The sequence below is a fragment of the Polistes fuscatus genome, unplaced genomic scaffold (assembly GCF_010416935.1).
Source record: "Polistes fuscatus isolate 324 unplaced genomic scaffold, CU_Pfus_HIC Scaffold4, whole genome shotgun sequence".
Taxonomy (NCBI): domain Eukaryota; kingdom Metazoa; phylum Arthropoda; class Insecta; order Hymenoptera; family Vespidae; genus Polistes; species Polistes fuscatus.
This window is the reverse complement of record NW_025113118.1, coordinates 2,289,142-2,317,137: the sequence shown is the minus strand read 5'-3', so window position 1 is coordinate 2,317,137 and position 27,996 is coordinate 2,289,142. Positions and strand designations below refer to the sequence as shown.

The window sequence follows — 27,996 nt, the reverse complement described above, 5'->3', positions numbered from 1 at the left end:
TCATAGGTTCGCATAATACTATTTCTTAATCATATTGATTTATTATATTTTTAAAATACATCAAGAGAGATTAAACATGAGGTTACTGCAGACCAGGTGATCGTCTAAAATGAGCAGACGTTGCAAATGGACTTTCTTCAGCAAATCCGGCTATTTCCTGAGGTATTATAGCATATTCTTCGACACTAGTGCATGGTCTGCACATGCATTCTAACGGGGCTTTGGTAACAACCTATAAAATAAAAAAAATAAAAATGTATTAAAACTTTAGAGAAAAATTACGTATACACGTGATATTTTAACTTTTGTTGAATTCAAAAACATGAAGAATTAAAAAATATATGATTTGAATCATAACAAAAATTATTAAAATGACATTTTTTTAAATTATTTTCGAGATCCATGTCAATTATGTTTTGAAATTCCCGCGATCGTCATCTTCTGAATCTCCAGTACTGGCCGTTTCTACACGAAAACAATATGGCGGTGCAAAACTCGTGGTGTCAAACGGTTTGCTATTAACATCAATGTGAAAACGACACTTCAAATCTGATTTGAAAAATTTATGGTGTTTCACGAGAAGTTTTTAGGCTCAATAAAGAGTTTAAGGAAATAAACTCAACTTTCGGAATTTTCTCTCTCCTGGTTTTGCTTTCGGACAGAAAAGGGATACACTAGCCTCCCTTTCGCCGCTTTCTTGACAGCACATGCAACTTCTTTCCATTTGCCAAATTTTTGATCCGGACACCTGTAGCGAAAGGTAATTTTATATAAACTTTATTTTATAATTATTTATATTAATTTAAATGACCAAGATATAGTATGAGTATATGCAAAATATATTCAGTTATCAAATATTTTTTTCAAATAGTATTCAAAACAATGGCTTACTTAAGGATGTTAACTTTATTTTAAATTATTTGTTTACTCTTTATATAATCAAACAATAATTAAAACATTTTTTCAATCTTTGAATGTTCTCTTTGTTTTCACTTGTAATATTTCTTTGCTAATAAATAAGTTTTGTATATATGTGATTTCATTATAAATATTAATGAAATAATATTAAATGATTAAAATAAAAATAAAAATGTTAGTCAATCATTCCATCAATTGTAATTACTTTCAAATTTTTTGAACTGTTTTTTTAATATAATTTTAATACAATTAGATAACAACTATTTTGAGCTATTTTTTTGGATAAAAATGAGATATTATAATTCCTATTGATTAAAACTAAAAGCTGAAACAACTTTCTTTTAATTGCTTTTAAATAGTTTTTATTTTACCTGTAGATAGCTGCTGCAACGTCCTCTGCAAGCATAACTTGGTATTGGCTTTGGAATACAGCCTGGATATTGGAGAAAGTGTATCACCGGAGTCGCTTGACATTCATCAATTCCTACAATTGCTTTGGTTTTCTCGAAAAGGGTATACATCACCAAACTCATTATAACTACACAGTAAGTAATTCAACATTATTACATCTAACTTTTTTTTTTAAGTTATAAAAGGATTAATTATTTTAAATATTTTATATTTAATAATTGAAAATAGTTTTATATTTATTTACCAATGTGGCACCAAAACATCTTTTTATTATGATACATTCTGCTCGCTCTCTGGCACTTTACTGTGCTTGTTGAGCCTTCGCTGTTAGCTTTTATACTCTGCTGGTGGTCATTTTTCCTCCCTTCTCTCAACTACGTTTCTAAATAATGTTAACAGTGTATATATTAAATTCAAACAACTAATATATTTTTACCTCTTTTTATGCGTATAGTATTTATAATCTTATACTAAATTCTATGATAAAAGGTTATTGCTATTAAATATTATGTAATCAAAATTAAAAAAATAATACTATTATTAACAAAATAATGAATGGTATAAATTTTTAATACATGTTCCTATAATCACAAAATATTAACTATTCACATATTTTTTAATTAATTCAATTTTACAATGAAATACTTATGGAAGTATTTCTTTGCGAAATTATTATCAATTTCAACTCAAAATTTTCTCTAGCATTATGATATTATTTTATACATATGAGAAATCATGGTATACTTGTATAAATTAATATAAACGTTTAAGGATCTTGGAAAACAGTATTATTAGAATTATACATAATTTTAAATTATTTATTAATGTTATATTTATAAATACACATAATTAGAAGTATTAAAAAACATATCACGATATAAAAATACGCGTAATATTCTGTTATTTAAAACAATTATAACTACTTCTATTCTTAAATGACATAATAGCAATAAACTTTTATATATATTCATTTAATAAATTTTTATTTTTTTTATTTTATTACTTTTTTTGAAGAATTTTATATAAATAATATTTAATGCGTAAAAAATTATATATTCTCTTAATCATGGCTTGAAAGTAGTTATACTATTATTTAAAGATCAAATTGAATAGAGCATTAGAAATAATAATATTAAGTCACTAGACCCAAATATCCGATTTATTATTTCATTTTGTATATCATTAATGTATTATATGTTTTTAATATTATCATACATGAATATATAATATACATGTAAAAATACATGTGATATAATGTTGCATATGTACATATATAATATAATGTTGCTTTTGAAAATTTATTTAGATATTACAAAAAGTATAGTAAAATTTTGAAAATTTAACTTTATATTATTCCTAATACAATTGATACTTTTGTAATTATTGAATTTTCGGTAAAGTACTTTCGGTTACATATTCAAATATTAATAATATTTGTCTATTATTGCTAGTATCTCTCTCTTTCTCTCTTTCGTAATGGAATTTATTTAATAAAGAAAAGTAGTATATGACGACATTGGAAAGGTAAAGTATATATAGATAACATATTTTTATGAATAGAATTTATTGTAAGCAGTGGTACAAGTATCTCCACATTTTTAATTCAAGTTATTGTTATCACAATTTTACATCAATTGAAGTTAATTTCATTTAATATTTCATCTGGAAAAATTTCCACATTTTATACACTTGCATTCTGCAGGCTCTCGTAATTTTATTTCCATAACTCCATCTTCGTCGTTCATTAATTTTATTCCATCTGCATCGTAGCATTGATTTAAAATAACAAATCTCTCCTTCAAATAACTTTCACGGCAACAATAACATTCCTGAAAAACGAAGAATATATATGTATATATGTATTTTATTTTATAATTCACATGTATTTTTACATTATATATCATAATTAGTGTATACCTTAGCAAATCCAGTAGCAGTAATAACACTTGGTTGTACTTGTGAAGTACAAAATCCTTCGCACTTAGTGACTGATATGTCACCGCTGCATGTTCTCTTTATATGTCCAACTTCATCATATTCATCTATAAAAGAAAATAGTATGATTATATTTTTCCTTTCATTTTATTTTTATTTTTATCAGTTGTATATTTTAATACTCTGACCTTTAGTAATATGAATTTCTGATTGTAATGTTTCACAATTTTCATCTTCTAATATCTGTGCAATGACACAGAAATTATACCAGGATGTAATGATTAACAAAAATGAGGTGAATTTAATCATTATAGGAATAATATTTAAAGATTTTCTTTGCAGAGGATTAGTTTTCTTTTAGTAAAGATCTGATCAAAGTACAAAAGAGAAATGAAACCAGAGAAAAGGAAACACTTGCTTTTATAAGAAAGTAACCCTCTAGCATATAACAGCTTGGGGTGTCGAACCCCTGCTAAGACTTAATAGCAATTGTAACCACTTCTAGCTTTTATGCTATAATGTGCTTGATTTCCTAGCATGATATACTATTTTCAGAATATTTTGCATCATGTATTTAATAGCTTTTTTATGTTTTTATACATAGTAGGGGTAACTGTATCAAAGGAACTTGTCTGCCTTTACTAAAACATTTTGTCATCCTGTGTAACTCGTATCTACGTTTAGTAACATTAAACAACAGTGTAATGTATAAAACTAATATATTAAATTATTTAATTGAATATTTATTTTTTAATGCACTTTCTAATGATCATTTCTTGTACATCCTGGACAATTATCCCTTAAATCATCTTCATTATCAAATAATACACCACACCAAATACAATAAAAGTACTTTCCACGTAAATATTTTGTTAAAATATCTAATTTTTCGTTAACGGTAAGTTCTTCTTCTTCTTTTTCTTTCTCTTTATCTTCTTCTTCTTCTTTTTCTTGTTCATTATTGTCTTTCTCTTTTTCTTCACTTTCATCTTCTTTCTCTGTGTCATTTAACCAAAACCATGATTCTTGAGGTTCTTCTATATTTGCTTTAGTATCTAGTTGTTGACAAATCTTCTGGCTTTTATATAAATCCGTCTTTAACATTTGTTCTAATTTTTTTTCTGCCATTCTTTCTCGAAAATCTTTCATGTGTGAATTATCTAATCGTGTATCTATAATTTTTTGTTTGATTACTTTCTGTTTTGGTGCTTTTCCTAATCCATGTCGATCAGCTTTTAATTCTACCCCAATTGGCTCGATGATACCTGATTCTGTTTTTCCAATACCTTGTCCTGGTTTATATCCCATTTTCATAAGCAATGCGAAACCTATAAAAAGAAAAAGAGCAAATAAATAAAACTAATCTTATAAGTTATTTGTAGAACTCACCTTTGTTATTACTTGTTATGGCATTAGACAAGCCCTCTTCTCGTTTTTCATGCTCTATTAAATGTATCGATTTATTTTTTTCTTTCATTTTTGCTTCATGCTCTGCTTTTTTTTTTTCTAATTCAAACTGTCTTTTATCCGTGTGTCTATAAACTAGACTTGGCGTATCGCATTTCTCAGATAATTCCAAAAATTTATCTGACATATAATCCTCTTCATCTGACATTTTACTTTATTTAGTTATTTTTAAAACTTAATATCAGAAATTGAAATTGTTTATGTAAACTTTAACCTTAAAAAAAATCTTTCTTGACGCGTCACCGTCACTTTTCTATTATCATTCAAAATTATCTTAAATTTGATTGAAAACGTTAAAATATTTATTTATTAATAAAAATTTCGCATTTACACGTATATCTTTTTAATTTTTAGATAGTTGTTAATAAAATGAAATGTATAGGAAATACTTTAATAAAGAACCAGATTTTGAGGTTAAGACGTGGCCGTGCTTATAACATGTACTAAACGTACAACAAACATAGTCTCCCGTAGTGGCGTTATTAATTAATAGAAAAGACTGCATTATACATATAGAAGCTTTTAAAACACACTAAATCGATCTATTTCGTGTTTCTTATATTTAAAAAAATGTAATACATTTTAAAAGAAATATTAAGAAGTAGAAAAAATATTAAAGTATAGACGAGCAAGTTAATAAAACTCAGAAGCATATTAAAAATAATCGATACAAAGATTTATTTTAAAGCTTGTAGCGTGATATTTTTAAAAAAGATTTTATATTGACATTCAAGGAAGAAACGCCCGCGCATATTTAAAATTATTAAGATCGGCGTGGAGATAGATCACGTGACATAATGAGACACCGCTCGCTCGCACAAAACGAAGAGGACACAAAAGTGAAAGGATTAGACGATATAATATTATGATTCGTCGTCTTTTATATTCGCATTAATGAGAAGGAAAAGCTTATTCTTAATATGATATCAAGTTTATTATTAACTTTTTATTTAATCGTTATTTATTCGATTGGTCTTTAATTATAATCGATTAAATGAACTCGTCCCTAGTAGTACGCTTTGATGCATAATATGTATGTGTTTTAATTATATCATCATCATCATCATCATCATCATCAAGAATTACTCATTTTCATAGAATTCCAAACAAAGTAAGATAAATTTAACTTAGATCGCTTGTTTTTAAATGTCTTTGAATGAATATAGGATTAATAAACGTGATATTATTATATCACCATTAATGTTTTTCACGTATTCCTCTCGATAGATATCATTATTTTTAAATAGACATTCATATGAGAATAGAGAGAATGACGATAAAAACGTTCTTTTATCTATTTAGTTAATTTCCTGTTTCTGATATTTCCCACCGATAGAGACAAGTTCTTGCCAGGCCGCTTGTTCTTTCGTTCGCTAGTTTCATATAACATAACCTATAGCGGTTAAGAGTTACGGGCTCCAGGTATATTTGCTGCTGTAAGCGATACATGACATACACATAGCAGTGTGTATCCGTGTACGCGTACGTGTAGTTGAGGATGTTGGACGGCGATTGGCGGCTGTTAACATGGCCGACCGATGCGCGAGTTCAGTTGCGCAGCTGACAATTTTGTCAAACTTCTCCTATACCGACTGGATTATATACAGTATTACAAATCATTTAATAATTCCAAGTCATTTTGTTCTTGACTTTAGAACAATGTATCTTTAAGCGTTGCTTTTGTCTTATATGTTGTGTGAGATTAGTGAAAATATATAGACGTATAGAGAGCGTAAAAGCGAAAGGTGGAAGAGATAGTGCAAGATAGAGAGAAGGAAAGGAGGCGTTAAAAAGAGGACTCGTTTAGAGGGAGGAAAGTGCTAACGTGTAGAGAGGGAAAGAGAAAGAGAAAGAGAAAGAGAAGGACAGTGGCCGATCTGCTTATTTCGAGAAACATACCTTTTTCATGTAACCCTGTATAATCAGTCATTAATTTGGGAAGGTACAGCTCGTGCAGTGAATTATTTTCTTAAGTAGAAGAAAATTCAAAGTAGAAAGAATAATACGAAACATCTTTTCATTTCGATCCTATCGTACCGAGACGATATATTATACGCGGAGAACGAAATTCCTCATTAAAGAGGAACGAAGTACGATCAAAGGAAGACAACGACAACGACGACTAACGTAATATACTAATGAAGAAAAAGATTTCTTTCCATCGTTGAAATCATGCTAATTCGTCTGTCACGAGGAGGCGTGACGAGTCGTAGGTCGCAAGAGTTTCGAGCACGATTCTTCTCGTGACCGAATTCTGAGGTTCGGGTGTGTACGAAGTACATGGTGCGAGCCTAATTACACGAAATTAAGAAGAAACGATTGATTGAATTTTATCTCGATGAACGATATAGTAATACTGCGTGCGAATTTTCTTCTTCTTTTTCCGCATTTTTTCTCGACGATCTATCGTTAAAGAATATTATTACATTCTCAAAGCTATTTTGGAATAGAGTTAACTCTGTCTGGTGCATCCAAGATATTCGGCTATGGTTGTAGCCAGTGGTGGATGGGTACAAAATGCCAATTATCCTGCTGCTCAGAATAATAACAACCTGAGCTTGAACAACATGCAGGACAATAAGATGGCACCAAAAGTTGTCCTGATTTGCAGGGACAACTCACATCCGTTTCAAGAACGTACTCTGACTTTAGAAGAACCTGTGAAAATAGGTCGTTCGGTGGCCAGGGTAAGAGCTGCCCCAAATAATGCGATCTTTGACTGTAGAGTATTGTCAAGGAATCATGCGTTGCTTTGGTATTCCAGTGGTAAATTTTATTTACAAGATACTCGTAGTAGCAATGGAACATTCATTAATAATCAAAGGTTAAGTACTTCTGGTTCAGAATCTGCAGCCGAAGAAGTATATTCTGGAGATATAGTTCAATTTGGAGTGGATGTCGTAGAAAATACAAAGAAAGTCACACATGGTTGCATAGTGGCTACGATAAAGCTTTATCTACCTGATGGTAAAGAAGTCAAAGCTAGTCCTAGCACAGCCATTACTTCGATAGGTAGTAATGTTTCTTTGGAGGATTTATATAAGTTGTATCAAGTAATACAAGAAGCTTCTAGAAGGGAAAAGGCACTTAATTCTAAACTAGGGCATCTTCAACAATTGGTAGAAAATATTCGTAAAGTTACTAATCAATCATGGAAAGCATTGATAACGGAGGATCGTTTATTATCATGGGTCGAAACTGTGGAGAATCAACTTGTTGTTTATTCAAAAAATTACACAGAAGATAAGATTAGAAATGAACTCGTTAAACTTCAAGAAGAAAAAGCACAATATCAAAATACTGCGAAGGAAGCATTACAAAAAATTTTACAAGAAAAGCTGGAAATTACTAAAAGGCTAGTACATGTAGAAACTCAATTAAGTGAAACCGAAGAAGAAAATCAGAGTTTGCACAGTGTTTCAAAATATGCTCAAAATGAACTACAAGAACTTAGTGTCAAATATGCAGAAGTACAAAAGAAACTTCAAGAAACAACAAATAAACTTTTGGAAACAGAAGAAAACTTAAAAGTAGTGAAGCAAAATGCGGAACAAGAGATACAAGTTATATTGAACAGATTGGAGCGTCAAGAGGCAAAAGAACAAAACTTGTTAGCAAGATTACAAATATCTAGATTAAGTTCGGTTAATATTTTTAAGCAGATCACTGCCCTGAGAAATTATATGCAAACTCTGCAAGATATGGATCCAAAATTAGTAACTAGTGAACATTTTGATTCGAAAGATGGTGAGAATCCTATAGATGCTATTAATGCAATTTTGAATAAATTAAATTCTATTAGTCCTGGCAATATGGAAATGGATTCTGAAAGTAATTTAAAAGAAGAACAAGATAACCAATTTAATTTACAAGATATAGATTCCAATCAATTAAAAGTAGCAAATTCTGAATCATTTAGTTCGAAAGAAAAATTGGATGATATGCCAATGGGACACGATAACTTAACGGAATACATTTTGCCACCTCCATCTAGAAGAACATTAGTGAATGGAAATGCTAACTTAGACAATGTGGATATTAATTTGGATACCGAGATAGATTCGGATGCAACGGATGAGACATGTAGTATTGCTAGTGACGATGTCAGCATAAAATCAACTATAGAAAATAAAAAAGAAGAACACGCCTTTGGAGAAACTAAAGAAATATTTGTACCTCATAAAGCAGAAGTTAGATTTGCGTCTAATGAAAATGGCGAACAATTGGAAGTATATTATGAGCCGACAGAACAAATGGAAAAGGAGAGTGAGCTATTAGAAAAATCAAGCGATGCCATAGATTCGGAAAAGTCTTTCAGAGGAATAGAAAATATAACAGAGAAGTACGAACAAACCGAAGAGAAGAATGTTAATGAAAAAGTTGACTTAAATAAAGACTGTGAAGAAGACCATCTAGAGGGAGATTATATTAAGACATTAAAGCCTATGACTAAGAATGAAAGTATGCAGCAGTGTTTGCATTCAAAAGAATACATATTGCACACTCTAATTGGATCTTTAGATTCTTTAAAAGATGAAGACAGTCTAGAAGCGCAACAAGTGGTCAAGCAGGAATTAGAAGAATTAAGAGACTCGTTGATTCATGGACCAACCGAAATTATTATGGATAGGTTGAAAGAATTATATTATCGTGCAAAAAATGAGGCTCAAAGGATGCAGGAAGTTAATGAAGAATTAGTAATAGTAAAAGAAAAGTACAATGCCTTCTTAATCGAAAGGGGAGAACTATTAAAAAAATATACGACATTAAAACAACAGTGTGGTGATCTGCTAAACGCAACCTACACTGTGCCAATACATTACGTTGTTCCCATTGTAATAGCATTAGTGTGCATGTTACTAGAAAAAATCTTCTAATGTTTTTTTGCTTTTGTAAATAATTTTCTTTATGAGAAGTAATATGGCTCCTTTTTAATTTTTTATCTACAATAATAATAATAAAAATAATAATAATAATAATATTAAAATAATAATAAAATAATAATAATTAATATTAATAATAAAAAATTAACACAATATTAGTTATAGAATATGTGGTGCAATCACAAACTCAAGGTTTATTCTGTATAATTATAAAAATGGATTTAGGTCTGGACAATTCATATTCTTTATCTGAAAAACTCTTATCGTTTTTTTTGTACGATTGAGATTAAACAAATCTGTAAATAGTATGATATATACAAATGAACGTATCCTTAACGAACTGAATTCAATAACTTTCAGTTTTAATGTTTTTTTTTGCCTTTCTTTTCTTTTTAAATTTTTGTGGAGGAATGAAAAATCAAAGGCAGTATTATATTATATTCTATGAGTACATGCATTGTGTATCGATTTAAAATGAAACTACGGCTAGGTGGAACGTATTTAGAGAAGAAACTAGACAATACCACTGAAAATGTTCAATATGCTGCCAATCTGAATAATCATATCTTTTCAAAGTGTGGTATTTATTATCGGATTACAATGCCACACGCTTCGTGTTAATACGTCGTCGCGATTATTTATAATGCAACGTCTTCGCTGGATCGATCAATGAATGGCAAGTGGCTATGACACAAAATTAACTGAGCAAAGTGTGTTCATCAATATATTATCTCGTAACATTTTCGTTTATTGTATGTTTTTTTGTTTTTGCTTGCGTATGAAAGTAACAAATAAAAATCAACAAACACAAAACAAACAAAAAGTAAGAAAAGATATATAAACAAAAAAAAAGCGGTTTTTTTTTTACAATCAACCGTCGAGATTACGTATATGAACAAATTTTTATAAAATCTTAAGTAAAGAGGCTGTAAATCTTTTCTTCTTTTTCTTCTTTTTCTTCTTCTTCTTCTTCTTCTTCTTCAAGATTTCTTGTTGCGAAATTTGTCTTACAACAAATTTCTGATCTGTCAATGATATCTATTATACATATTCACTTACACACATAAATACACACACACAGACACTATAGTCCTTGTACTTCTGAAATTAACATTTTCATTATTTTAAATATGTTTCATGTATTATCATTTATAGTTGTGAAGTGTCGTTTCACAATATATGGCACGTGTTCAGTTATTTGTAAAAAGATGTGTTGCATAGATTTTCACCACAAGTGTGCTTCATGCACAGGCATGTTATTGATTGAGTTGTTTAAAATAAAATTGATTTTGTAACGGTTCTGCAAGTTCTCGATTTAATGTAGCATATAATTACGATTATATATTTATTCGTTCGTAATCGATGTTTGTCTATACGGATTGCAACAGCTTTAAATGCTCACTATCTTTTCTTATTTAATTATGTTGAACAAAGAAGAAAAAAAGAAACAAAAGAGATTATGTTACAATTTTTATTTGTTTCTAATTTGCATGTTTTATTTATCTCTTTGTTTGCTTTGATATCATCACATTAAAAGGCATATCTAATCGACCGACCTAATAACTATTAAGCAGATTATTCTCTTATACTTGTAGACCTTTTTAAAATTAATCGATACAAGGAGTTTTTGATCTTACAGCGATAAATTGGCCTAGGCATCTAAATATCGAAAAGAAAAAATTAAAAAATAATGAAGAAAAAACAATATAAGAAAAATTTAGAAAATCAGATTATTGCGAGTGTACATTTTTCCATTGAATTCTTTTTATATAAATATAATCAAATTTAATCGTATCTTTTTCTAATTTGTTAGTTTTAAATAGAGTGCCATTGCTCGATCAACATTTTCCGCGTTAAAAGAATTAAAGAGATGTAATTATAACAGAACAAGGAGAGGGAAAAAAGAAGAGATTAGATTATTTGTGCCGGTAATTATGATAGTGGATTAAATAAAAAAATTTATTTAAATAAAAAAGTAAATTATAAAATAAATAAAAAAAATTCTGTTTACCTAATTCACTATTATAATTACTGGCACATTTTTTGTTCTCGATATGTTTTTTTGAGGGAAAGAAAATCAAGTAATCTCACGATTGTCACTTTCGTCAGTTGAATTTAGAAAAGGGCAAGAGAATTGTGGAAATTTATATAGTAAATTTTACTTATACATAATATTGTTGATATAACCTTAATACTTATGTGTATAAGTTATATAAGAATGTAATAAAAATTAACTTAATTGAGAATGTACTTTTTCTCATTTTATAAGACCTAAGGCATGTGCAACTACCATAGTAGAATAAACGATAAATTATTTATAGTTGTATGTGTATTATCCAGACATTTTTATAAATTAAAATGAAAAGAAAAGAAAGAAAACAAAAACAAGTCTTAATTTAATTGTACAATTGTGATTTACTTTCTTATCAATCTTTTGTCTTATATTATACAATTTTTGTCACGTGCACGCTTTTATGAGAGATATTTTATAATGTAAACCGTTAATTGAAATAAAAATAATCATTAAAAATTATACGTGGGACAAACCTGTAGAGTTAGAAAAAAAGTGTATTTAAAAAAGAAAATGATATATTGAAATACAATCGATTCGAACGCTATTTTTAAAAAATTACATATGGTACAGGCTGCGTATCTGTATTTTACATTCTCTTGATAATTCAGCCTATATTCAGCTTCATATCAATTAGCCATATGCTACTGAAATAGCGTAGACCTCATGAATGAATCTCTTTCGTTAGCATCGTCGCTTCTGCGACGTGATGCGATAGATTATGTAATTTAGATAGGAAAATACGCGCTGATACGTACCTCGCGGTTTGAAGGATCATTTGTGAATATAAAGATGATATTGTATGCTATGCCTTCTTACACGTTAGTATCGACGTAAGATATATACGTAATAATAGATACCAATTTTTATTCTCTTTGTTTCTCTAACTTCTTATTACTTTTTTCTTTCTTTAATTACAGGAATTCGTCTCGGGAAAAGGGAATATTATAATTAATAAAAACAAACCACACCAGGACAATTATTGTATTATAATCCTGTAATGCTGATGTTAGAGCAATGAAGAAGTTGAATAAAAAGGTGGAAAATTCATCTAACGAGCAAAATAAAAATATGTCGGATGGACAGGTCACGAATGGCGAAACTTCACCAACTCGCATTTGTAGAGATTTTTTAAGGAATGTTTGCCATCGGGGGAAACGTTGCAAATATCTTCACGAACGTTCGGACGATGATCCGGTTGAGGGTTACACATTTTGTCACGATTTTCAAAATGGCATGTGCAATTGGCCGGGTTGTAAATTTTTACATTGTACAGAGAACGAAGAAAAACGTTTTCGTGCAACGGGAGAGTTACCAACTCATGTATTAAATAGGTTGAGAAGTAATGGTGAAAAGTCAGAGTATCCTCTGTGTAAAGATTTTATTAAAGGTACTTGCCAGAGAATTCAGTGTAAATACAGACACGTAAAGAAGGATGAGCCACAACATAATTTGACGCAAACGGCACTTAATAATGCATCAAGACCTCCCCATAACTTCAACAGTCCTAGCAATAACGAAAGTCGTAGATATGAGGAAGATAGAAAGTGAGTAATGGATTACTCATAATAATATTTCTTAGATCATTGTTTTATTTTTCGATTATCTGCGATTAAAAGTTAAATTATTTCTATTTAAATAATAAATTATATTTTGTGTAGTTTCCATTGGACGATGGAAGAGCAACACAATTTAGTTGCAAGCAATGGCTACAATACATCCCAGCATCCAACAGATTACATAGGGCCACCGGAGCCAAAACGACGAATAGTTTCCGGAGAGACGGTCGTCCACTTTGAAACTTCGCAAATTGTTGGTCAACATACAGCACAGCCGGTGACACCAGGCTATTATTATCCAGTAATACCTCGTAATGAAGCTAGGGCTATTGTTTTAGAGGATGAAAATGCGTTATTACGAAAGAATATAGAAGAATTAAAAAAACAGGTTATTATCTCTATCGGATTCGTAATATAATCTTTAGATGAATCATCGAATATTTATTAATAGTATTATTATTATTATTATAGGTCTGCGATTTAACCGCAACCAATGAGTTTTTGCTGGATCAAAATGCTCAATTGAGAATTGAGAAACGAACTGCAAATGTGACTGCTGTAACAGTCCCAGCAGTTACAATTACAAACACTGTTCCACCGTCTCAAGCTCCCACTCCACAACAAATGGTTAATGCTGCAGTAGCAGCTGGTACGTTACGTACGGTTACAGCGAGTGTAGCTACTGTTCCAGTAAGCATAGCTACGGTCGCACCCGTATCTATTGCCGCGGTGTCCATGGCTCCCGTTTCGATCCCACCACCTATTGTGACCATGGCACAACAGACTATTACGATGAGTGGTTCAGGTCCACAAGCGACAAATCAACAACCACCTAATACGCAACAACCTGCCAATTTACCTCTTTCAATATCAGGTGCAACCGCACCTTTGGTTTCCTATCCTATCATGACTCAAGAACTTAGGCCTGTTTTGCAGTAATGCATCTACGAAAGAAAGCTTTCGATTTATTAGGTGAGTCAAGGAATAGGTAGTTGCTTTCTGTATTTGTGATTTTGGGGCTCGAATTTTGGACGAACTTGTTTACATAATAGCTTGTAAAGCAATGATGAACATGCAGAAAGTAACAAACACAAATGTACCTAGCCGAAATGCGTCTATGTACATCTAAAAGATGTATTTAAAAAATACCAAAAAAAAATATTGACAGAACTGCTGTTCTTTATATCGGAAAATTTATATAATTTATTATGCAGGGTAAACGTAAAAACGCGACTCTTATAGCAGTACAATTTCCATGCACTCTTTTAAGATGTTCATACATCTTCACACGGTCTGTATATATTGCTTCTTCCTTCTGGGTTCTAATTTCTCTCGAATATCATATTTTTACTCCTTTTTTTTTAGAAATTCACTCTGCAAAGTAGTAAATGAGGGAAGTATGAATGTAATCAGATAAAGTATGATTGGAATATAAATTGTTTCAGATTTATTAATGCATAAATAATTGATTATTTAGAGGTTAGTAAAGAAACAATAAATAATTGACTTTGTTTTCTATTATAAACATCACAAAAATATCGATATATGCGTGTAGTCAGTCATTTGCAAGGTAGTTATACGAATCTGTAAGAAAAATTGTAAAGTAAGATATATGTATAAGAAGGAACTCATTTAGATTATTAAATTAATGTAAGTACAAAATAGAAGGAAATATATTAGGTCACAGTGAAGATTTGTCACCGAGTTAAGATAGTAGCAAATCCTGTAATTGTTTTCCGTATGCAAGGCTGTAAATATTTTGTTGCTTAACTGTTCTCCCCCTTCCAAGACAAATGTTTATATTCCCATTTTCAATAAATAAGTCGACTATTCTTATAAAATAGCAATATTTTAATAAATTAAATACACATCAAGGCCCATTGTGCATATTTATGTAAGCTTTTGACAAAATCGTTGTAGTTGAATAAGAAAAAAAAAAAGGTAAGAATTCTTATCAATTCTAATCATAGGGATATATCAAATATTTATAATAAATTATAAAAAAATATTTAAAGTTTATTTATTCTTGCAAATAATTGAAAAATAACAAAATGTTGATAAGTAACTTATGACAGAAATAGAAGAATTATTGAAATCGAATTTGTGAAAACTCGAGAAAAAAGAAACTTAATTAAAAATCCCGAAGCTTTATTATTTTTACCACCACATATTACATTTATTTTTTCCATCAATATGAATACAATCTACGATATTTTTTAACTTCAGCAAAACTAGCATAAATGCAATTAAGTATGAAGAAGAATAATCTTCATATATAAAATAATCGATAACAACAAATAATATTATATTACAATACATATTTGGAAAAAACTATATATATATATATATATATAAAGTATTAGTTATTCTTTATTTAAATAAGATAACAAAAATCTTTTAGATCTGTAATGCCCTACGCAATGTTACAAATTCATTTTTCATCCCACATATTCCTTTTGACATATGGATCATATAATTTTTTTTCTTGAATTTGCGGGATTTTTAATTGTATAAAAAACGGAAGTTGCAATTTTTATATATATTTTTATATATATAACATCATTTCTGGTTTCTTAGATCTTTGATATGTACAGTACTGTAATCATTTATTGTGAAGGAGTCTGTCTTGCACCTTTCTGTACATATATTTAATTACCGACAAATTTATATATTTCATTTTTTACTTAGAAATATATAAATATACATATAAAAGAAGATAGCAGTGATTTAATAGCAGTGTACCAATGCACATACGTATATGCAATTATTATGTTTTTTAAATAGGAAAATTAAATGACCACACTTGGCTTATAGCTTTTCTTTCTCATCTTTATCAGAATTTGTGTTGTATCTTTAGTTAGAAGAGTTATATCTATGCTGTTGTTGGCAGAGATTTAAATGATCTATTTCTTAACCAATATGCACCAGCTAAAAGAACAGTGCAGCAAAAACCAACTATAAAACGTAATTTCCAATGATATTTCGAACATCTTAACACATTAATTATTTTAATGGTTTGTTCTCTGGTATCACGCTCGCTTCCCGAATTTTCAATTACGAAGTTTGCCATTTCTTCTTTCTTTTCTAAAGACATTTGTACTTCTATTCTTAGTTTTGCTTTAGATTCTGTAAAACCTGTACGTTCCATTAATCTTTGCAATTGTAGATCCTCCTCGCTGAAAAATATAAATAATTAGAAGTGTTACTATATCGGTTTAATTAAAAAATACACATTAACAACTTACCAGGTTACAACAATAATTTTGTGTAGATAATTCAACATATGTCCTGATTCAAAGAGTAATGGTAATTCCAGGACTATAAACGGATGGCCTTGTACAAAATACTTAAATGTTTGCCAATAGATTTCCCTGTATATATCAGGGTGTGTAATGGCGTTTAATTTTTTCCTTTTTTCAATATCATTGAAAATTAAATCGCCTAGTTTGGCTCTATCAAGTTGTTTTGTAGTGAGGAATACCTCAGATCCAAATTCCTTCTGTATTTTATACCAAGCTGGTTTCCCAGGCTCGACAACTAAAATTATAGAAAAAAGATTGTTATTACAAAGCAATATTTTCTGGAATTCAAAAAATAGTATTGATTAATTAATATTCTAAATAAGAAACTTTGTATTTTTAAATACATACATACTTTATTTATTTAAGAAGTTTCTACACGTTGACAAATTAAAAAGATGCAAATCATTTTGAAGGACTTTGATCTACACCTAGAGGAATGTATGTAAAAAAATATTCTTTCAAAATTGCAGTGTATATGTACATGTATATATGTATATATGTAAATATGCATATATATGAGCAACATTACATTTAAAAAAATAATTATATCATTTAATTACACGAACTATGTCATTTTAATAATGAAAAATTTAAGCCGATTTATATTTTCCATTAATTCTTGACATTTTTATTTTCTTATGAGAAGATTCATTTCGTTTTTAAAGTGACAGCTATGTAATTAATCATATCTAACCTTTACGAGCAATTGCATCGGCATCGATGACGGGTATGCCATGTTCGCGAAATACATTAGCTACAGTACTTTTTCCAGTGGCTATTCCACCTGTCAAGCCTACTAGAAACATTATCAATATAATTTAGATTACAAGGAGTTTCTGTGGTTATCTCAGAATTTCGTCACGTCAACATCGTCATTACACTAGTCATGGATTCTTTAAAGCTCAAACTACTCCGTATGACAGTAAAGTTTATAAGAATGAATTTTCTTCTTCCGTCAAATACTTCTCATTGTCAGTAAGTTTTCAAAGTTGCTAGACTGTGTTATGAAAGAAATATCCCTAGCATCAAATTCAAAATCATAATGGTCACGCATCCGGCGTATTTAAATTCAAATTATATGAAAGATATTTATATTTTATTACTTAATGCAATTTATTTGTAATGTTAATTACAATTATAATTTATTTAATTTGATAGCAAATATTTTAGTCAAGTTTGGAGAAACGAATAATAAGTAAATGAGAAATAGTAAGTAAAATAGAAGAAGAGCGGAAAGAATATCTAGTTAGAGATAAAAATATATTAGATCGAGAAAAGCGAAGGAGATATATAAGTAGAGTTTTGAAGAATAAGATCTACGAAAAAAATATGAAAGAAATATTACATATAGAGAAAAAGAAATCAATTGTAAGTTATTCGATATATTTTTTATTTTATAGAAATCACAAGTGGATCGAAACGTCAGAGCAGTAAATACATATTTATTTTTCTCTTCTATTAATAACTCTAATTTATTTAGTTATCAATCCAATCGCCTATATTGTTTATTTAGTATCATTTCCCTTTTCAATAAAATAAAGGATAGATAATATGCAGTAATTTATCATGAGAGTCTGTCACTCCTCTCCAAGAACAGGTAGGTTTACCCCCACCATTGGATGTGTACGTCGCGCGCCGGCTATATTAGTGTTTCAGCCGACAGGCGGCAGGACGGATGTGTGTCGCGCGCGCGCTCCTTGTTCTAGGAACTTTTGCCTTTGGCGTACTGGCAAACTCCTCACAACAGTGTCTACTCTCAAAGATGGCAGATCAATTTGTGTTGTATTATCATGTGACGGTGAAAAGCTCTCGTTGATAAGGCGGTACGTGCGTAAACTGTCGTAGATTTTCTTCCTGTGGAAGTATCGCATTCCACAACGTCGAAAATCGGCGCGATGGCGGACATGAAGAGTCCACCGTTCAGTGATATTAAGAGGCCGGAGGAGGTGGTGGCGATGGCGATGAACGACAGCTTGAAATTCGCCGTCCTGATCGGCCTGATTGAAGTGGGACAGGTGTCTAATCGGGAAGTTGTCAACACGGTGCTTCATTTGGTGAGTGATTTTTTTTTTACAAACGTCAATGTCATTTTTATAGTGGTCAAAGGAGAGCCAAGTTTGACCAGTATCGTAGTATACGACGTACCCGCCGGCATCTTCGGGGGTGGGTTGAGAGAGGAGTGAAGAAAGACAGAGAACATCACGTTCTCTCTCTTTCTCCCTTTCTCTCTCTCTTTCTTGCTTGCTCCCTCGTTCTACTCGTCGGTCAAATCCTTGTGTCAAGGTGAACTGTCAAACGCGCGCCTCACCGTCGTCGTTGCATAGTCGTTTTTCCGATACGCAGTGCTCGTTACGCGCTATCTCGAGAACGGCCACGCGTTTTCAATCTAAACTTATTATTTATTTTATCAAAAGAAAAAATATCGAACGTAGTATGTACATTGAAAGTAACCTGTATTTATCTTATCTTTTTAAAAATATTTTAATAATAGTCGTGGATATTAAAAAAAAAAGGTCAGGCACGTTTTAATTGAATCGTTTCTCGACCATAGTTTCGATCGAAATTTATCTTGAAAGATCGTAATTATCGATCGTTCGTCGTAGTATAAGTTACTATTTCATTTACATTAGATTATAATTCGTTTCATTACTTTTATTCTTATTCTCGCCAGGGGCGTTATTTCGTGCGAATCCATTTAGCAAACTTTTCGACGTGTTCGTCATTCGACAAATTGGCCTCGGGCGTTTGTTTTCCTCCACCTGTCGAAAATTAATTAACGAAATTTGACGATACTATTGCTGCTGCTCGAGCGCGCGCGAATTTTGTCCTGGCCGTTCTTTGAAAACGAAATCGATCGAAAATATTAATAAGATTTGCTCGGAACGTTGGTCCTTCGAAGGAAAAAGAAAAAATACTACACTGCCACGCTAATTATTTCAGCTTTACTTTGGATTCCTTTAGGTATCACGTACGTCGTGTATACACAAAGGAAAAATATAGACGGATTAGTTGGAGAAAAAAAGTAGAAGAACAAGAAGAAAGAGTTGCAAAAGGATCGATGTAGTACCTTTTCTTTTGATATATTTCTTTCGCGCGCGCGATCATCCATTGAACAGCATAAAACTGAGAAGAACGTTACTACTAATAATTCATTTTTGATTTCGATTTCACTTCTCGCATTTCGAAACCGTGAACGTATTTACAAATTTAATGGGAGAATTATGAAATGGATATCTTTCCTATTGATATATGAATAGAAAAGTGACGTAATCGTTATTTTTATATCTTCTTCTTTATTTTATTTCCTTTAAATTGTTTTCATTATTTGCATTTTTTGAGTCATCATAGTTGAGTTCCTGCAGTTTATATTACGTCTGCAATATTTTTATATTTATGTATTTATATGTATATACATAAATACATTTATTTTTTTTTTAATTTTTATATCAACGCATATACACAGTGTCGGAAATATTATGAAAATATCGAGAATTTTTTCGTACGCTTTTTATTTGCATTTATATATATATAAAACATAAGAAAAGAAATTATTTTTTTTCTTGCGCTTAAAAGTCAATTAATAAGTTAAATAAACATTGTTGATATTATAATAGAATCTCTAATGACCGAAATAATTTTTGATAACGACTATTTGTACTAACGTTATCTATATATCGAATGATAAAATTCATATCTTTGCTTAGTATGATATTTACTGGTTTCAATTAGAAAAAGGTGTAAAAAGAATAAGAAATAGAGAGAGCCAGATATTTTACGTAATATCGACTTTAGAAGTATCTTAACATTTTATTTTTATTCTCTCTCTCTCTCTCTCTCTTTATTCTTTTTGATTATTTTTTATTTCTTAGTCATGTTACGTCATAAAAGAATATTTCTAGCGAAGGTGTAGTAATCGTTTAAAATATAATACGTTTAAAATATTTCCTTGTACGAAGGAATGAAGGAACAAACAAACGAATGAACGAGCGAAGATAAAAATGAGTGAAGAAATGATCGTTTTAAAAGAAGAGACAAATAACAGGCGCGTGGTACCGATTAATCTTCTCCTACGATGCGTACTACGTGTTGAACGGTTTTCTTTTCCGTTTTTTCTTTTTCCTCTTATCGATACTGTGGTCAAGAATAGCCATAAGCTTTTAACGGAAGCTTTCGAACGCTTTTTCAGTAAGTAATTAAGTCCTTTCAACGATACGGTCGTAATCAATTTGTCGTCAATCGGAACGTTTAACTCATTGTTACTTCCATTAATTTAGTTGTTCGTTTTATTCCTTGATTATTTGTTACTCATTGATAGAACAGAAGAGATTAATAAAAGGGTATTTATCATTTATCGAGTCAAGAAGTAACGATTTTATATCGACGAATTATTATCTCATAAAATAAATAAGATACAGTATTGAGAATTATTTATTATATTTATTGATCTTTAAATAACATAAATATAAATTTATATTGAAAAATCTTAATTATAGGAATGATGTTTATTTGAAGGTCGTGTTACGGAGTAAATAGGGATTAACGACCTTCTCAATTTCATCTTTCGTAATTGTCCCAAACAGGAAAAACACATTTATTTTTTACAAAATATTTATCTGCTGTTTGATTTACGGAAATAAATTTGGAACGGTAACAAAAAAAATCGGAAAATATTTAAAATTGTGGTTTAATTTTTCACTTATTTTTTTAATGTTATAATAAAATATAAAAATAATAAAAATATTAATCAGTTTTTAATGTTTGAGTTAATTACAAATGAAATGAGTCCAATTAGAAGTAAATCGCTCAATAATTTTTCGAGTTATCGCGGATAACTCAGTCAGTTTAGAAAAAAAAGTTTTGTTAGCGTATAAAAGGTTCAACGCATGCATATCCTCGAACATTCATAACTTCCACAATTTTTTAGATATGTAGATAACTTTCTAGTTGAAATATGAAAAAACGAATAGAGAAAATTACCATGCAAAAAAAGGTATCCATTTATTTGTCCGGATAAATGAGAGAGTCCCTCTTCATTACGCTTGCCGAAGTATAACAATTTAACAGAAGATGAAAAAGTAAGAAGTGGAAACCAAGAAAGAAGCATCTGATATAAAAATTGTCAAAACCACAGAAGAGCAGTCAACTACGTTGTTAAGTTTTGTATTCTACGATTAACTAACTTTTCATGCGGAAGAAAATGAATAATAATTATACAAGGACTAACAAAAATACGCGGTTAAACTTTAGGAATGGATTTTTTATCTCTAGAAAAGAAAAGTAAATTATATCAATATGAATCTGGAAATGCTTATATTTTTCAGTTATGTGACTTTCAAATATGATTTTACAGTATACTCTAGTTGTTTATTTTAATTGCTGAAATTAAATCTGTACTTTTTCTCTGCATATGAAGAAGTTCATATTGAACTTCTATTTTGTTAAATTTTATATATTTATTTTAATGTTTAACAATAAGTATAATAACTATACATATAGTCCGCATTTGTCAACGTATTAGTATAGATAAGGAAGCAAATCGTTTGTAGTAAAAACGTCAGGGTCTTTAAAAGGTTTTTATCACTTCGGTCTTTTTTCCATTTTTACTTTTCTTTATCTAACTTTAAGCCAATATAAATGTAGAGTAGAATTCGTAACGGATTCGAATTAGCTACGGCGTTGTTTGAAATTACGAGTCTATCGCACCGCCCTTGAAAGCCCTTAATCTAGCTATTGTTCAAGGTGGGTTATCGTTACTGTTCTGTGCATATCGGATCGCGTGTTACGACACTGATCATCGATCTTGTGTATGTTCCTTCCCATTTGACTATCTTTTTTATTCTCTTATTTTGTTTTAATTTTTTTTTATTTCTTCTACCATTAAGGTAATATAAACTTATGTTTAAATAAACAATTATTATGAGAATTTAAATTTAAAAAGATTAACAATAAAATTGGAAGATAGGAAAAGAGTAAGAAGATATATGAAGTATTGATAATTCGAGAATAACGAATTCGCATTAGGTGAATACTGACAATGAGCCAAAATGATTAAATTTCCTGAAAAGTTATTTTTACGGTCGACGGAAAGCGTTCTTTTTTCCTTTTTTTTTCGATTAACAAATAGCGTGCATATTTACGGTTTCACGTCGATTATTTTGAGAGAGAAAGAGAGAGAAAGAGAAATAGCATATAGAAATTTTTCGATACGAAGCTTTTCGTTCGTCGTATTACCTCGACGCCGACACGTTGATAAAATGTTGACGTTGAGATTAGATAAACACGTATGACTGACGCAAAAAAGAAATAGAACGGATTTATCAGAAGCATGAAAGCTCGAGATCGATATTCATATCTAGAAAAAATAAAGGGGAGAAAGAATCATTTTTCTTTGGGTTCTTTAATTCGGTTCAAGTTATGTAGAAAGCAATCATGATCTTGAATGATCTTTAATGATCTGAATTTAGTTTGAAAGTTTTTTTTTTTAAGTGAAACTTCTTACAAGGAGACTTTACACTGGGATACCAACAGATTTAAACGAGCTTTGGTATATTAGTAGTATACTTTGAGGGTGTTATCGTGGTAAAATATTTTGTCCTAACGTTCAGCTAATTTTGAGAAAAAAGCTTTTAAAGTTTTGATTTTTGTTGTATACATGTTTATAATATCTTAAATTCAACCGTCTATTAAGTGGCGCGCTAACGTAAGTAGTAGCATTCTCGCTTCTCTTGCAACTAATTAGTGTTCGATCCTTCAGGGGGGGATTTTTTTTTAATAACTTTTTTCTATCTGTTTTCAAATTTGTTTTTCGTATTTCTGAATTTTTAAATATATACAGGAAAGAGAAAATTATTTATTAGAAAAAAATTAGAAATAATAAATTTTTTAACATCTTACGCAAATAATAAAGGAAAATTTAATTCTTGAATTACAGTTAACATTTTATTTTTTAACAGGTATATGAAAATAGATAAATGAAGATTTATCTCTCGTGAAGATTGTATCGAGATACAATCAATAATCCGTTATCAATTGTCATCAAAAATTTTTCATCAAATAATTCGATATGCATGGTACGCTTCAAAATTATTAAAACCGAATGAAAGAGAAATATTTTTAAACGTTTATCAGGTTTGTTTTCCAACAAATCTTTTAACAAATCGTTATTTATGTAATAAGTCATCTTTTATTAATTGCGCCAGATGTCAAGAAATTTATTGTTTTGAATGCTTTTACGATAACTATCATTCTGGAACCTACGTTTAATAAATAATAATAAATGTACAATAAATGTTAAAACTCATAGATATAAAAAAATTATACATTAAATTGTCAATGATTAGAATATATATGATTGTTATTTGTTAGTATATTGAAGATTTATCTATTTTCATATACCTGTTAAAAAATAAAATGTTAACTGTAATTCAAGAATTAAATTTTCCTTTATTATTTGCGCAAGATGTTAAAAAATTTATTATTTCTAATTTTTTTCTAATAAATAATTTTCTTTTTCCTGTATATATTTAAAAATTCAGAAATACGAAAAACAAATTTGAAAACAGATAGAAAAAAGTTATTAAAAAAAAATCCCCCCCTGAAGGATCGAACACTAATTAGTTGCAAGAGAAGCGAGAATGCTACTACTTACGTTAGCGCGCCACTTAATAGACGGTTGAATTTAAGATATTATAAACATGTATACAACAAAAATCAAAACTTTAAAAGCTTTTTTCTCAAAATTGGCTGAGCGTTAGGACAAATTATTATACCGCGATAACATCCTCAAAGTATACTACTATTAGGTTGAGTCATAAGTAACTTCCGTTTCTTTATCAGATATTTATATTGCTCTCATTAAATAAAAAAATTACATTAATTTTTTTCCGTATACACCACCGTTATCTATAACCTTCTCCCATCTTCCTGGCAGTTTATAAATTCCTTCCTTGTAAAGTGTGGCTTGTTTGGACTGGAAGAAGTTTTCGACAGCCTGCGTGATTTGCTCTTCAGAATTGAAAGTTTTTCCATTCAAAAAATTTTGTAGGGAACAGAGAAGGTGGTAGTCTGTCGGGGCAAGATCCGGGGAGTAATGAGGATATGGTAAAACAGACCATCCTAGCTCAAAAATTTTTTCTTGAGTCACCTTTGCTGTATGTAGTCGAGCATTGTCATGCAGAATGATAACATTTTTTCGATTGACGATTCCCTAATTTCTCCAGGTGGCGGATAACGGTTGATTGCGATGTATTCAACCTTTCTGCTATACATTTTGTCGATTGACGTGGATTTTGCTCCAATACTGCCTTTAAAAGGTTGTTGTCGAAGTCGGAAGTGCGTTCTGTCCTCGGTTCGTCTTTTAAAGTCATATCTTCAGAACGGAATTTTACGAACAAATTTCTAACTGCCCGATCAGTTATCAATCCTTCATCATACACTCTGCATATTTTTTCGGTTGTCACCTTAGCACTATTGCCTTGTTTAAATTCCCAAAGCATTACATGACGAATATGTACTTTTTGGCTCTCCATTTCAGAGGATAAAGAAGCAGTTTATTTTAACGTGTATCATACAAAGTTGTTGACAAAAGACTAACGGAATCCTCGGGTAACTATTGAAATCAAAAACTTATTGTATTGGTAAATTATAGTGGGTAAATTCGAATAATAGATTCTACATAGCTGCGTCGGAAGTTACTTATGACTCGACCTAGTAATATACCAAAGCTCGTTAAAATCCGTTGGTATCCCAGTGTAAGGTCTCCTTGTTAAACAATTTTCTAACTTTTTTGATCTAAGCGATCAAATTTTATGAAACGACATGAAAAGAGAGGAAGCATAAAGGTAAGGAGAGAGAGAACAAGATAGAACCCACAGTCGATCGGCTATTGAACGAGATTATGGAAGGTTCTAATGTTTGTTGGTGGTATATGAGTGTGTGTGTATCAGATTTAATTTATATAATCAATAAAGTAAGAATAATACGAAGTATATTTGTTTAAAATTGACAAATCTATTTATATATTTTGACTTTTAAACAATTTCGATCTGATATGTTATTACATGAAAATTTTCAATTCAAAATCATCATTGACCAGATATTTTAAAACAAGGCTACATATGTATAGTGAAAATAATATTCGTAATAAAAAGAATTTATAACAGAAATAGTCATATCATAGAAAAAGTCATATCAACAAGAATTAATAACAGAAATTTTAATTGACTTTAATAGAAAATAATGAGTCAGTTTGCTGTTAGATTTTGAAGAAGATGGTACGTCGAACTTATATTCCGTGCTTTTAGACTACAATATACATTTCCTTCGATTAATTAATATATGACTTTTTGAAGACGGGTTATTTGTTTTGCTATAGTAGAAGTAGGTATACATGAAGCATCTGTATGTTTAATGTTAAAAACAAAAAATTAGCTTTATTTCTATTTGGGTATGTTAATTATATGTTATTTCTTATTATAGTTTTATAAACTTTGAAATAATAACTTATTAATAAATAGCAAATAGTAAAATTAATATTATTTCCAAGTTTCTTCAGTTTATAAGCCTAAAATGGAACTATCAACTTAGTAATTTTTATAATCGCATAAAATAATAATTATTTTACAAGTTGGTATAGTTTTGTATAAAATAATTATTATAAAATTATGGGATTCGTAGCGTGTGTATATTTAATTTTTAGTCATTTCGAGAATTTCTAGGTTTCTGCATAATTTGGCCTAATTACATCCCATCGTCATTTAATCGAAAAGAATTTTTCGATCAAACCTTCTTTCTCGAATGCATTTCTTTTTTAAAGAGGCGTGTTCTTTTATTCTTTAACAGGATTATTACGTGGACACGTACACCGATAAAAACAACTTCGAATTAGGTCGATCGAAGTCTTTTTAAAGTCGTTATACGAAATTTCTTCGAGAGAAAATTTTAACCTTATTTGTGTTAATAAAATATAGAAAAAAAAGAAAATTATCTAATTGTAAGTGTTATTAATTATAAATTAGATTTAATATTTTTTGCGTAACTTTGTTAAATAATTAAATGAATCGTAAATTTAAAAAATCTGGAATTGAAATGCATTCTCTTTCTTTCACATTCTTTTTCTTTTCTGTGATGTCGTTTTAGGGTGTACGATTTTCCTTATAGAAAAAGTCTCTTTTTTACCTTTATCTCTATCTCTTTTTATCTTTATCAATTTCTATCTTTATCTTTATCCGTATCTCTATCTCTGTTTCCTTCTTTCTTGCTTTTATTTTCCGTCATACTTTGAAACTCGTGATATTTATTGTCGAAGTTGCTTGTCATTTACCGTATTTCATAATCCACGTTGATTTCCTTCGTGGATTCGTCGTTAAATTAAAAATAGACGGATGTCGTTATTTTGCTATTTTAAATGGTACTAGGATTTTGCTTTAAAGGAACATGAAATAGAACGAAAGATTGATAAAATACAAATGAATTAAAATATTTCTTGCGAATTTTTAATTCATTCGGTAAGAGGATTCCGTTCGTTTTCAACAAATTCAAAACATTCTATACAAATCTTGAAGAGAGAACTGCGATTGGATTATTTTATTTTCCTTCTCTGTTTTTCTTCTCACGTGTAATTACTTCCTTTACTTAATTATATAACAGAATGATAATTTCAATTTTTCTCCGCTTTGTTATTTTTTTCGTTTCGTAAATTCTTTTATATAATCAAATTTAAACGTAAAGACTGTAACGTCAAATTTGGTTTATTTAAGTTAAGAAAAGCTAGATAGAAAGATGAAAAAGAAAAGAAGAGAAGAGAAAAGAAGTAGAAGTGGAAAACACTTAACAAGATTTACTTAAAGCTTTAAGGGATATTTAAAAAACTAAGAAAAATGTGCTGAACAAAACTTAAGGACAATGAGAGTCAGGATAAAAAAGGGGTTGAGGTGGAAGAGTAGGGAGGATGGGGGGGTGGAATGAAAAGCACTTAAGAGCGGTAGAGAAATTGTGCACGTTTTTTGAGATAGTCATTACGATTACTTTTTTAATTGTACCTTTATTTATTAAAAAGGATCATTAAGCATCGTTTCGATCTATGTCGAGTAACGAGTTACGAGTTGTCATGTTGTCGGCTTATCGATCATCTCAACGATGTAACTAGTCACTTTAGTACGTCACGGGAACATTAGTCGACAACATTTCTCAACCGACTGATATGATTTAAAGCGTAACTTTTCCTATTCTTTTTGTTCTTTTGTATTTTTCCTCTATTACTTTTTATTTATTTTTAATCTTTATTTTATTGTCCACAGAAAACGAAATACAATAGGCTCGTTTCTATTCTCACTTTTGTCAGTTGACCTTCTCACGAAATTCGCTTTAAAAATGTTTTATCTTGCTCTTTTTTTTATTTCCTTCTTTTCTTTTTTCTTATCGTAATTTTCGTTTTATTGTCACCAACAAAC

At 29.9% G+C, this 27,996-nt stretch overlaps 7 protein-coding genes across 9 annotated transcripts in view; 3 read left to right on the top strand and 4 right to left on the bottom strand.

Moving 5' to 3' along the window:
- Positions 1 to 21: 21 nt before the first annotated feature.
- LOC122521501 (bursicon) lies at positions 22 to 1,451 on the bottom strand. Its single transcript, XM_043642307.1, has 3 exons — positions 1,290 to 1,451; positions 625 to 748; positions 22 to 234 (listed from the first exon to the last, which is right to left on the bottom strand). The coding sequence occupies exons 1-3, from the start codon at positions 1,449 to 1,451 to the stop codon at positions 83 to 85; spliced, it is 438 nt and encodes a 145-aa protein (XP_043498242.1). The 3' UTR covers positions 22 to 82.
- LOC122521497 (zinc finger CCCH domain-containing protein 10-like) lies at positions 1,376 to 15,085 on the top strand. Of its 3 annotated transcripts, none has more exons than XM_043642300.1 (4): positions 1,376 to 1,463; positions 12,606 to 13,232; positions 13,347 to 13,632; positions 13,716 to 15,085. In XM_043642300.1, the coding sequence occupies exons 2-4, from the start codon at positions 12,703 to 12,705 to the stop codon at positions 14,181 to 14,183; spliced, it is 1,284 nt and encodes a 427-aa protein (XP_043498235.1). In that variant the 5' UTR covers positions 1,376 to 1,463; positions 12,606 to 12,702; the 3' UTR covers positions 14,184 to 15,085. The 3 variants fall into 3 exon arrangements, with proteins under 3 accessions (XP_043498235.1, XP_043498236.1, XP_043498238.1); XM_043642301.1 differs by lacking the exon at positions 1,376 to 1,463 and adding an exon at positions 10,539 to 12,506; XM_043642303.1 differs by lacking the exon at positions 1,376 to 1,463 and adding an exon at positions 10,539 to 12,518.
- Positions 2,877 to 3,722, bottom strand: LOC122521500 (partner of bursicon). Its single transcript, XM_043642306.1, has 3 exons — positions 3,453 to 3,722; positions 3,247 to 3,371; positions 2,877 to 3,158 (listed from the first exon to the last, which is right to left on the bottom strand). The coding sequence occupies exons 1-3, from the start codon at positions 3,571 to 3,573 to the stop codon at positions 2,988 to 2,990; spliced, it is 417 nt and encodes a 138-aa protein (XP_043498241.1). The 5' UTR covers positions 3,574 to 3,722; the 3' UTR covers positions 2,877 to 2,987.
- LOC122521498 (G patch domain-containing protein 11) lies at positions 3,824 to 5,060 on the bottom strand. The gene is made up of 2 exons (XM_043642304.1): positions 4,654 to 5,060; positions 3,824 to 4,592 (listed from the first exon to the last, which is right to left on the bottom strand). The coding sequence occupies exons 1-2, from the start codon at positions 4,877 to 4,879 to the stop codon at positions 4,027 to 4,029; spliced, it is 792 nt and encodes a 263-aa protein (XP_043498239.1). The 5' UTR covers positions 4,880 to 5,060; the 3' UTR covers positions 3,824 to 4,026.
- LOC122521496 (sarcolemmal membrane-associated protein) lies at positions 5,845 to 9,675 on the top strand. The gene has a single exon (XM_043642299.1). The coding sequence runs from the start codon at positions 7,218 to 7,220 to the stop codon at positions 9,606 to 9,608; it is 2,391 nt and encodes a 796-aa protein (XP_043498234.1). The 5' UTR covers positions 5,845 to 7,217; the 3' UTR covers positions 9,609 to 9,675.
- Positions 15,086 to 15,596: 511 nt separating the features above from the next.
- LOC122521499 (dephospho-CoA kinase) lies at positions 15,597 to 17,578 on the bottom strand. The gene is made up of 3 exons (XM_043642305.1): positions 17,241 to 17,578; positions 16,490 to 16,781; positions 15,597 to 16,420 (listed from the first exon to the last, which is right to left on the bottom strand). Exons 1-3 carry the CDS (start codon positions 17,350 to 17,352, stop codon positions 16,117 to 16,119), a joined length of 708 nt encoding a protein of 235 aa, XP_043498240.1. The 5' UTR covers positions 17,353 to 17,578; the 3' UTR covers positions 15,597 to 16,116.
- Positions 17,579 to 18,275: 697 nt separating this feature from the next.
- Positions 18,276 to 27,996, top strand: part of LOC122521485 (neurobeachin) — a 310,344-nt gene continuing 300,623 nt past the window's right edge. The window contains exon 1 of the mRNA XM_043642274.1: positions 18,276 to 18,600. Coding sequence (XP_043498209.1) covers positions 18,442 to 18,600 — 159 coding nt within the window. The 5' untranslated portion in view covers positions 18,276 to 18,441. The remainder of the gene's footprint in view (positions 18,601 to 27,996) is intronic.

Coding starts and splice junctions, on each gene's coding strand:
- LOC122521497 (XM_043642300.1), top strand. CDS start 12,703: ATGAAGAAGTTGAATAAAAAGGTGGAAAATTCATCTAACGAGCAAAAT. Junction 13,233..13,346: donor AGATATGAGGAAGATAGAAA/GTGAGTAATGGA, acceptor TATTTTGTGTAG/TTTCCATTGGACGATGGAAG. Junction 13,633..13,715: donor TAGAAGAATTAAAAAAACAG/GTTATTATCTCT, acceptor TTATTATTATAG/GTCTGCGATTTAACCGCAAC.
- LOC122521496 (XM_043642299.1), top strand. CDS start 7,218: ATGGTTGTAGCCAGTGGTGGATGGGTACAAAATGCCAATTATCCTGCT.
- LOC122521499 (XM_043642305.1), bottom strand. CDS start 17,352: ATGTTTCTAGTAGGCTTGACAGGTGGAATAGCCACTGGAAAAAGTACT. Junction 16,782..17,240: donor CGATGCAATTGCTCGTAAAG/GTTAGATATGAT, acceptor CTATAATTTTAG/TTGTCGAGCCTGGGAAACCA. Junction 16,421..16,489: donor AAAATTATTGTTGTAACCTG/GTAAGTTGTTAA, acceptor TATATTTTTCAG/CGAGGAGGATCTACAATTGC.
- LOC122521498 (XM_043642304.1), bottom strand. CDS start 4,879: ATGTCAGATGAAGAGGATTATATGTCAGATAAATTTTTGGAATTATCT. Junction 4,593..4,653: donor CATAACAAGTAATAACAAAG/GTGAGTTCTACA, acceptor TTCTTTTTATAG/GTTTCGCATTGCTTATGAAA.
- LOC122521501 (XM_043642307.1), bottom strand. CDS start 1,451: ATGAGTTTGGTGATGTATACCCTTTTCGAGAAAACCAAAGCAATTGTA. Junction 749..1,289: donor GTTGCAGCAGCTATCTACAG/GTAAAATAAAAA, acceptor CTTTCGCTACAG/GTGTCCGGATCAAAAATTTG. Junction 235..624: donor AGGAGAGAGAAAATTCCGAA/AGTTGAGTTTAT, acceptor TTTTTATTTTAT/AGGTTGTTACCAAAGCCCCG.
- LOC122521500 (XM_043642306.1), bottom strand. CDS start 3,573: ATGATTAAATTCACCTCATTTTTGTTAATCATTACATCCTGGTATAAT. Junction 3,372..3,452: donor AGAAATTCATATTACTAAAG/GTCAGAGTATTA, acceptor TTTCTTTTATAG/ATGAATATGATGAAGTTGGA. Junction 3,159..3,246: donor CTGCTACTGGATTTGCTAAG/GTATACACTAAT, acceptor TTCGTTTTTCAG/GAATGTTATTGTTGCCGTGA.